At 37.9% G+C, this 9,662-nt stretch overlaps 1 protein-coding gene across 4 annotated transcripts; it reads right to left on the reverse strand.

Annotated features, from left to right (window-relative positions):
- Window positions 1–528: 528 nt before the first annotated feature.
- Window positions 529–8,375, reverse strand: LOC107711933 (hyaluronidase-3-like). 4 transcript variants are annotated; one of them, XM_016517027.1, is made up of 4 exons: window positions 8,248–8,375; window positions 1,996–2,810; window positions 1,046–1,135; window positions 529–857 (listed from the first exon to the last, which is right to left on the reverse strand). In XM_016517027.1, the coding sequence occupies exons 2-4, from the start codon at window positions 2,806–2,808 to the stop codon at window positions 597–599; spliced, it is 1,164 nt and encodes a 387-aa protein (XP_016372513.1). In that variant the 5' UTR covers window positions 2,809–2,810; window positions 8,248–8,375; the 3' UTR covers window positions 529–596. The 4 variants fall into 4 exon arrangements, with proteins under 4 accessions (XP_016372513.1, XP_016372511.1, XP_016372512.1 ...); XM_016517025.1 differs by having other exon boundaries at window positions 1,873–2,810; XM_016517026.1 differs by lacking the exon at window positions 8,248–8,375 and adding an exon at window positions 7,407–7,447 and having other exon boundaries at window positions 1,873–2,810.
- Between the last annotated feature and the right edge of the window lie 1,287 nt (window positions 8,376–9,662).

The following is a 9,662-nucleotide window of genomic DNA, read 5'->3' on the forward strand; positions in this document are numbered from 1 at the left end:
TCATGGAATATTCTGTTTAACTCAGAAATGTCACTTTACAAATAAAATGGGTTGCAAGCAGAGTTTCACATTAACTTTAACATGTATTTGCTTTTATTGTTGTTGGATGAATCAAAGCCACTGCTATTAAAGGGTTAGTTCACCCAAAAATGAAAATTCTGTCATTAATTACTCACCTTCATGTCGTTTCAAACCCGTAAGACCTTCGTTCATCTTCTGAACACAGATTAAGATATTTTTGATGGAATCTGAGATCTGTCTGACCCTGTTTTTTCTTTTGCGCACAAAAAGCATTCTCGTAGCTTCGTATAATTGCAGATGGATCACTGATGTCACATGGATTATTTTACAGATCTCCTTGCTACGTTTCTGGACTTGGGAACATTTCAGTTGTATTGCTGTCTATGCAGGGTCAGACAGCTCTCAGATTCCATCAAAAATATCTTAATCTGTGTTCAGAAGATGAACGAAGGTCTTACGGGTTTGAAACGACATGAAGGTGAGTAATTAATGACAGAATTTTCATTTTTTGGTGAACTAACCCTTTAAGTGTGTGGTTTATAATAATATGGAAAATCAGAACACCACATACGTTCTTAGGAAATTCTTTGCTCACAGTGTTCTCCACTCCATCCTTCAAAGCAGATACACTTAAACTTTGACCTCATGTCACTGAGAGGAAGAGCTTCATGGGTACCATGTAGAGGGATCATGTAACCTGAGTGAGGGTCCTGTCGAGCGCACCGTCCCTGGGCATTACACATTCTTTTACTGCAGTTCCTCACACCAGCCTGCAGGGAGGCGACATATTCTCCTAATACTGAGCTGATGTAATCACGCAAGAGAGCGCACTGCCGCTGGAGAAAGACAGAAACATATAACAGCTGCAGCAATGAGTAACAAGATATGTGCTAAGTCTAATACCGAATATTATGCATTTTCAGTTTGTGTACTGAAGGTGTTTGGACTTATAGAGAGCATTAGGTTATCGCACAAAGGTAAATCCAAACTATAAACCCTCACACACACAGTTAGGCCTACTGACCTTAGACTTGGCAAAACTCAGCTCGCCCCATAGCACAACTCCAGTGGCACCTAAAGCAGCACTCTCACCTAGTGTGTGCTCCAAATCAGTCTGAAAAGATACACACATACTATGACACAGAATCACAGAAGAATGTAGTTTTTAAAGTCAGATCAACCTGAACTAGATTATTATATTATATTCTAGCCATTACTGATAACTGATAATTATATTAATGTTATGGCTGTTGACCAGAATTAAAATGGTCTAATATTAAAATTCTAAAATATTTTGTGTGAATAAGTAAATCAATAAACACTGAAAATTAAAAATAAAATGCTTTTAAATGCTAGTTGAATTGAGCTATCACAACATTATAATGTACAGTATAAGACATTTTGAAATTTACTAAAGATTACATTTAGCAGTGATGTTTTAATAAATATTAAACAATATTTTATTATTATTAAACAATATATATATATTTTAAAAAAATAATGTTTTTAAAAATTAACATTAATTGACTCTGTCGCCCCCTTGAATAAGGTTAGTTACCTTTACAGTAACCAAACATTTATATTTAGTATGTACAGCAGTACTGTGCACTTGGGCCATTGGCCAATAATTTACATTCTTGCATACTTGAATTGAGCAGGATTCTGAGCTAAAGGAGAACTATCTGCTTAAAAATGAGAATGAGGTGAGTCACCTATGGCTGTACTGGGCACAAGCTCAAAACTAAACCCCTCCTCTTTCAATATCTATTCTATCATGATAAGACTGGAGCTCAGAACAAACACAATGTAAAACACAGTGTGGAAACTGTCAAAGGGTTCTTGTGTAGGTACCCGATTAAGAAACGCCAATGTGTGTGTGAATGCCACTCTGGTGTAGGGAAAAACAGGAAGTGCTTCAGTGCCAGGTGAATGCTGGGATGCCACTCGGAGGGCCTCAAGTACACAGTGTCTCACCATGAGTTGAGCATGTGTGTGTCCTGCCAGCTTGCGCCACAAATAAATGCTGGGATACAAGGCGGTGGAGTGTTGCCACAAAAATGCCAGTTTATCATTCAGAATCTCTGTTCCATTGTGGCACTGCCCCGTGTATCCACTCTGTCCTTGGCCATGATTGTTATAGCAACTGGGAAACCCATAAAACCCCCATAATCCCTCTGGGCAGAGGCGAACACCTAGGCGTAGAGTCTCTTCCATAAATGCTCTTGCTTCTAATTCAAACTCCGCTTTCGCCTCAGATTTCACTTCCTCTTCTGACATATCTGGATGTTTCCACCTAACCAGGTTTTTTGAAAATTTCCGATATACAATTCTGGTCCCAAAGTTCCACATCCATACAGGCTGCCATGCTTCCCAATCTAGCACGGCTAATCCTCTGAATGTCTTTCTCAACACCTCACTGATCTGCACCTCGGCCAATGAGAGGTGAGCTTTCAGGGATCCTAGTTGAGGCAGGCCACCATTGATCTTTGAGCCCTGACGGTTGATGTAGGGGTAAAGGCCCAGACGGCGCTGATAAAATATGCTCATATTCTGACCCTGAAATCTCTGCTTTGAGTTATGTATGATGTTGAACTGGCGCAGTGGCAGGGAAACCCCATATCGATGCTGACACCAAGCTGTAGGTATATTCCAGATCACTGAAAAGCCACGCCTCCCGATGACAGACTCCACCCCCTCAACCATATTCTGAACTGGGTTGCTGGGAGACAAAATGATTGACAGGGCTAAGGTGAGGATGGGATGGTGAATAGATGATCTCAGAAGCATGCCTATGAAATACACACACAAATTAGTGTCATTTATATCTGATGAATAAAAAAAGCAAATAATCAAGAAAAAAAAGTGTATAAAACCATAGGCTAAGGTAGACCATAGGCTAAGCACAACGTGAATTTCCTATTATTCCGTCTATACCGGGGGAGTTGAGAGGATGTCCTGTGTTGTGAGTATACTTAATCTAAAACTGGTTTGAGGTATACCTATGGTTGCCTGATAACCATATCAGAGCAGATCCGTAATGGTAATCATTGTAAGGTGTTCTCATAAAGATTTGAACATTTATTTTTATGTATGCACTCAATAACTGATGTTCTATTCATTGTTAATAAAAAAAATTAGCAGTTTACCTTTAAAAAAAACACTTTGTGGCCATTTACTAAAACCAACTAACCTAAAGATGTTTAAAAAACATTTTTGAAATATGAAAAAAAGAAATGTTGACCAGTTACAAGTCATATACACTTTACTTATACATTTATATATTTACATACACTACTGTTCAAAAGCGTGGGGTTAAAATGGGTGTTTCTTTTTGTTGTTTCTTTAATTAAGAAATTAGGGACACTTGTTTTCAACACTGATAATAATAAAAATGTTCCTTAAGCACCAAATCAGCATATTAGAATAATTTCTGACAGATCATGTAACACTGAAGACTGGAGTAATGGCTGCTGAAAATTCAGCTTTGCATTACAGGAATAAATTATATTTTAAAATATATTCAAATAGAAATCAGTTATTTTATTTATTTCACAATATTTCTTGTTTTACTGTTATTTGGTCAAATAAATGCAAGCATAAGAGACTTCTTTCAAAACATATTACCAACCCCAAACTTTTGAACTGTAAATTTTAACATAAGTTGATAAAAAGGAAAAGTCCATGGAAACAATATGCATCAACTACCCAACCTCAAATCTTGATCCTATGAAATGGCAAGTGTAACACTTCAAAAGATTATAGAAAGTTTTTATTTTGATGAAATCCATTAAAAGCAGCACATAATCTCAGCAGTGACATTTGTTTTAAAGGGGTGTGATAGAAGACAACCTTGCAATGATTTTTTTTTTTAATAAAAACTAAATAATTAGCAGTTAAAACACAAAGTAAACATTGGTATTAAGGCACATTCAGATTACAGTATTTTAAGTCAATACAGTTCAAACAGTTCAGGTTTACAAGATCCTTCTTGTCCTGTAAACACTGTTTGTGTATCCCTGAATAATTACAGACTGAAGAAGTGTAGCATGAGTCTCAGATGTCCTTGTGCATCCAGAAGATGGGCAGCCCTCTGTTGTCGATGTACGGCGTTTGCTCCAGAGTCTGTGTAACTGGAGCCAAGGATGACGGAGGACAAGATGGAAGAGGTGGAGGAGCAGGAGGACTGGAGAGTGGAGGAGGAGGAGGTGGTGGTGGAGGAGGCGGTAAAATGGAAGGTACAGATGATGCAGGATTGTTAAAATTAGCATCACTATTCCTCCCTTCCTCCTTGTTCTCTGCGCTTCTACAGAACTTGTGCAGCACCTCCATGGGCATGAAGGAGGCCAGTGTCCCGACACTTTGGACAGGTTTGGACAGCACAAACCCTAGATGGGCATAGAAGTGCTGCTTATCATGGGTGGTAAGGCACAATCGGGTGCAGCCCCGTCCTTTGGTATACCGCTCAACACCCTCCATCAGGATACGGCCGTAACCCTTCCCTCGCAATGTGCTGCACACCACGACCGACTCCACAAACAGACTACGGCTCCCCAGAATGCGGGACAAGCGGGCGTGGCCTATCAGCTTCTCGTCTTGAGTCTGTCTCTCCCCCTTCAGCAGCAGGAGACACACTGGATAGCTGTGGCTCGACTGACGGAGCGAGTGAATTCGCGCCCCCATGCTGCGCTGCCATTGGGCATTGAGTAATTCTGCACAACCTTCCACTAGATCCCAGCGCTCGTGAAGAGGTTCAATTCGAACGACTGCACAGCTGATGTTGCCATCGCACCTGCACACACGCCAAGGGCACGGGGTCAACACCTGACTGAAAAGCTCAGACGTCATTAAAGGGATAGCTCACCCAAAAATTAAAATGTGATGTTTATCTGCTTACCCCCAGGGCACACAGGACCAGTGATGGCGAGATGAAGCATTGAAGTTTTTCATCCAAGTGGTTCACAAAAGCGTTCATTTCTCGAGGCTTCATTTGCTCACAATACCACCTGATGGCCAAAGTGTGTAAAACAAGCAGATACATTACAGATGACCTGATGTGATCTATGATATACTGTTTTGCGCCAGTTAAGGCTTAGAAATAATGGTGAAGAAAAAAAAAATCAATTTCCACAGACTAATCTATTTATATGAATATAATGTGTATTTTATAATGATTGTATAACATAATACAACATAATTGTGTAATAAACGTATTGGCTTGAAATGAATGGGGCTATCAAATGTGTGTAAATCAAGTCTTTGCTCATAATAGGCAGGAGGGACAATATTATTAGTCTAAAACTGGAAAGTGGCTGGGTTTAACAGGGCAAAGGACTGTGAATTTACAAGATTCGAATCGCTTCCTGAACCAGTCAGGCCAAGCGAGGCTTCGGACGTCAACAATGACATCACTGCTCTAAAGCGATACAAGCCTCGGTACGCGCTTCACTGAAAGTTGCCGGGATTTCTCGACACGCTCCAAAGCCTCGGCACAGAACGTAACATCACTACTCAGGACAGTTCAGACATTGCAGTGCATCAGAGGTAAAAAATAGATATTAATACTGTTCAGTTTCTTGCACAGACCGATCGTTTCGTGTCTTTGTAATGGTCTTCATTCATTTGGGATAGATTATTTTTTTATTCAACCTCATGTTGTTCCAAACCTGTATGACTTTTTTCTTCTGTGGAACACAGAAGATATTCTGAAAATATTTAAATGTTGTTGTTTTTTTGTCAGTACAATGAAAGTCAATGAGGACCAATCATGTTGTTTTGGACCCCACTGACTCATTGTACAGAGAAAAACAGCTGAAACATTCTTCAAATGATCTTCTTTTGTGTTCCACAGAAGAAACATCATTCAGGTTTGGAACAACATCAGAGTAAGTAAATTATGAAAGAATTTTCCTTTTAAAGGATTTAACTTCCATATTTTTTCCCTTCCATTAACAGCCTTGAAGAACAAAGGTGGAGTATCCACTTGATTTCTTATAAATCTGCAGTTATTTCTGTAACGTGCTGCAACAGCTGTCAGTTGTTTTCAAAACTCAACAGTTTTTATCACCATCACTTCCACATGTCATTTTCAGAGGCAAAAGTTAGAATAATAAAAAGGAAGACTGACTTTGTAAGTAATTCACAGCACTGAAGCAACACACACAAGCAAATAACAACAGCAACAGCTTATTTCATTAGCAGTTTTCTTTTTTCTCATAACACATATATGAAACAATTTTTTTTTTTATCTGTTAAAGTCAAAATAGCAGAGGAAGTTGTGGTGTGAATGTGTGATTCCTCTGTTATACCACATGGACTTCATGCTAATGTGAATTGTACTGTAGTTTAGAAAAGAATGACTGAAGACACAAATATAAAAAAAAAATACATTAAATTTGTAAGTACAGTTTAGACATACTTTCAGTCACTAACCTGAAACTTCATTGCATTTACTTTGCAATTCCTTCGCATTTCCTATGTATGAATGCAAGTGAACGAAGCAAGAGCCTTAAAGGGATAGCCTAGTTTGAAAAAAAATGAACCAAACCCATTACCAAATAATCACTCTCATGTTGCTCCAAAACTGTATGCTTTTTTCTTCTTCTGTGAAACCTAAAAGAACATATTTTTAATGGAATGTATATATTGTATGGAGGGGGGAAAAAATCTCCTTTTATATTCCACAAGAGACAGTTTTGGAACGACATGACAGAATTGTAATTTTTGCCTGAACTAGGCTATCCCTTTATTCTTGTTGTCATCTGATATGGCTTTTTTCAATGCACCTAGAGAGCAGGGTGGGCAATGGTCAATATGCTTATATATATATATATATATATATATATAGTAAAGTAGTTTTGCATGACTGCAAATGAGATGCACAGAAAATTGCTGAAATGAAACAAGCTTTCCTTTTACACGATACTTCACATTTCATTTTGCAATTCACAAGAATGTCGATAGCTTAGTACACCAAGGGAAGCAATGGTAGTTGACCAAGTGGACAAGGTTATCGGCCAAAAATATCAGTATACTGATTTATCACTGGTTAATTATGAACGGAACCACACATATAAAAGTAACATGCATATATTCTCTTTTCTAGCTTGCTTTCTAATATCATTTTCTAATAAACCCCAGAACTGAATATAGTTGGCTTCCTCTTTTAAAAGTCGCTTTGGATAAAAATGTCTGCTAAATGCATAAATGTAAATAAATTATAGTTTCTTTGCTAAAAGCAAACACAGAACCATGACTGGACTAAAGGATTTAAACCCAGATTCAATGTTCCGACATAAACCATAACCCATTGTAAATAAAAACATAAATCTACCAAACTGTAAACACCAAAAAATTAGCAAAAGTGCAAATAAAACAACCAGCCTCACCTGCAGCCCTCAGAGAGACAGAACTGTCAGTTAATGTTTCAAAGTTGTGTCTCATGCAACTGAAGGTTAAAATCAGGAAACAAGAGACTTTTAAGTGACCTCTTCCTCTGTAAGCTCACTTTAACACTGGCCTGGGGTCAGTTCGGCCCATTCTCTTGTATTAATTACTTTTATTTTGGTATGGAGAGCCTGGTTCTAGATCAGTAATGAGAGGAAACAGCTCTCACGACTTTACCAAGCCAAGTGTGAAATGCTAATGGGAAGTGTGTGGGGTTTTGAGAAGGTTGCGCTTATAAATGTCTGCAAACCCTAATATAGAGATAACAGTAAAGCTATTCAGAGCACTACCATTTAACTTGTTCATGGAATAATTGGATTTTCATGTTGTTGCTTTTTTTAACCCTCAGATCAGTTGAGCCCAGAATTTTGGCTGAACCCAGTAATGCATTCGTTTCATTCAGACTGATCGTGATGCACAGCCAGACAGAAACACGCATTTGCGCTGTCTCAAGTAAAACTCGAACGTGCGAGTCATTCATTCGTCAAAGGCCACGCGACTCTAACGGGTACTGAACAGAGTTTGAGTCAACATTTCTAAAAACGGCAACAGCTTAATAACTATCATATCGTGTTTATAAAATGATTTACTAAAAGGCTTGTATCTTTAATCAACATTAACAGCATGCCACAAAAGCACAACACGACAGACCGCAAGTCAAAGAAGTAAACAGATAAACAAACAAACACAGAAAGCGGTTATGATTCCCGTTCAACTGCTTGTGAGAGACACATGCGTTTTATTTTAGATTAGTTTATATGAGATCTTATCTGTGATACTTACATGTTGATAACTTTATCGCTGTCACAGCAGCTGTTTTGAATCTCCCTCTTCTTCTAGTGGAGCAGATGGAACAGCGCGAGTCGATTTACTGCCGCCTACTGGCCATGTACACTACATCATCTTGTACATTCTGGAAGTACTGTAAGCCTGCTGTGCTCCGCCGCATGAATAACAGTGCTCACGTCAATTTATATACATTGCAGATCAAATTTAAAGAACAATCTATAAATACTTGATTGCTGAATACTTGTTTTTTTTCTAAAATATTGTTAATCATTATCGCTCAAAATTTGAAGGAATATTATTAGCCAAGTATACCACTGTTCTACTAACATGTTTGACAAAATTTCCAAGGCATTTCAACAAAAACCTTTATTTGTGGAACACACAGTGATCAAAATTAGAGAACAGTAACCACTTTAGCACGAAAGAAGAGGTAACGACAATAAGGTTCCATTACTTAATGTTAATGTATTAACTGACATGAACAATGAACAATACACTTATCACAGTATTTATTAATCTTTGTTAATGTTAGTTAATTAAAATACAGTTGTTCACTGTTAGTTCATGTTAATTCACAGTGTATTAACTAATGTTAACAAGCACAACTTTTGATTTTAATAATGCATAAGTAAATGTTGAAATTAACATTAGATTAATAATTGCTGTAGAGTATTGTTCATGCTTAGTTGATATGAACTAAAGTAGTTAACTAATGTTAACTAATGAACCTTATTGTAGTGTTACCAAAGAAGATTGCAACCAAAATTTTAGAGGGTTACAGCCAGGGCCGGACCGGGATGCAATTTCAGGCCGGGAAATCTCACACTCGTCCAGGCCACACAGAAAAAAAGGGCCAAAATTGTACCTGGGTACAACAGCTGACACTGTAGCAGTACACTGTACATATTAGTAGTAATTCGTACCCTTAAGGTACTAATTTGTAGGCCTACCTATTAGGGGTAAAAAGGGAACAAATATGTCCTTTTAAGGGTCTTGTTCCAGTGACAAGCGGTTGAACCCCAAAAGGTGCAATTTTGGCCCCTTATTTCCTGTATATAGCCTATTCATCCACAACAATTTCTGAAATCAGACAACCCTATTATTTGTATGGCCATCACATAAAAAAAAGGTCTAAATCCTTTGTCTGGGGCAGTGAAAAATAATTAAAGGTTCTCTCTTGCACTGCCCCTTCACTTCCCTTTTCCTTTTCTTCATTAATTTTCCCCAACATCTCTGTCCCTCCCCTCCCCGTGAACTGTGTCCACCTTGTTGAAAACATTCACCTCATTTCAATTTGTTAGCAAAGAATGTTATTTATCTTACAATGACTTAAATACCCTAGATTTAATAAACCTATAATTTCATACAAATATACACTACCAGTCAAAAGTTTTTGAACAGTAAGATTT

Source organism: Sinocyclocheilus rhinocerous, unplaced genomic scaffold, assembly GCF_001515625.1.
Source record: "Sinocyclocheilus rhinocerous isolate Xijiao unplaced genomic scaffold, SAMN03320098_v1.1 scaffold1168, whole genome shotgun sequence".
NCBI classification, from domain to species: Eukaryota; Metazoa; Chordata; class Actinopteri; order Cypriniformes; family Cyprinidae; genus Sinocyclocheilus; species Sinocyclocheilus rhinocerous.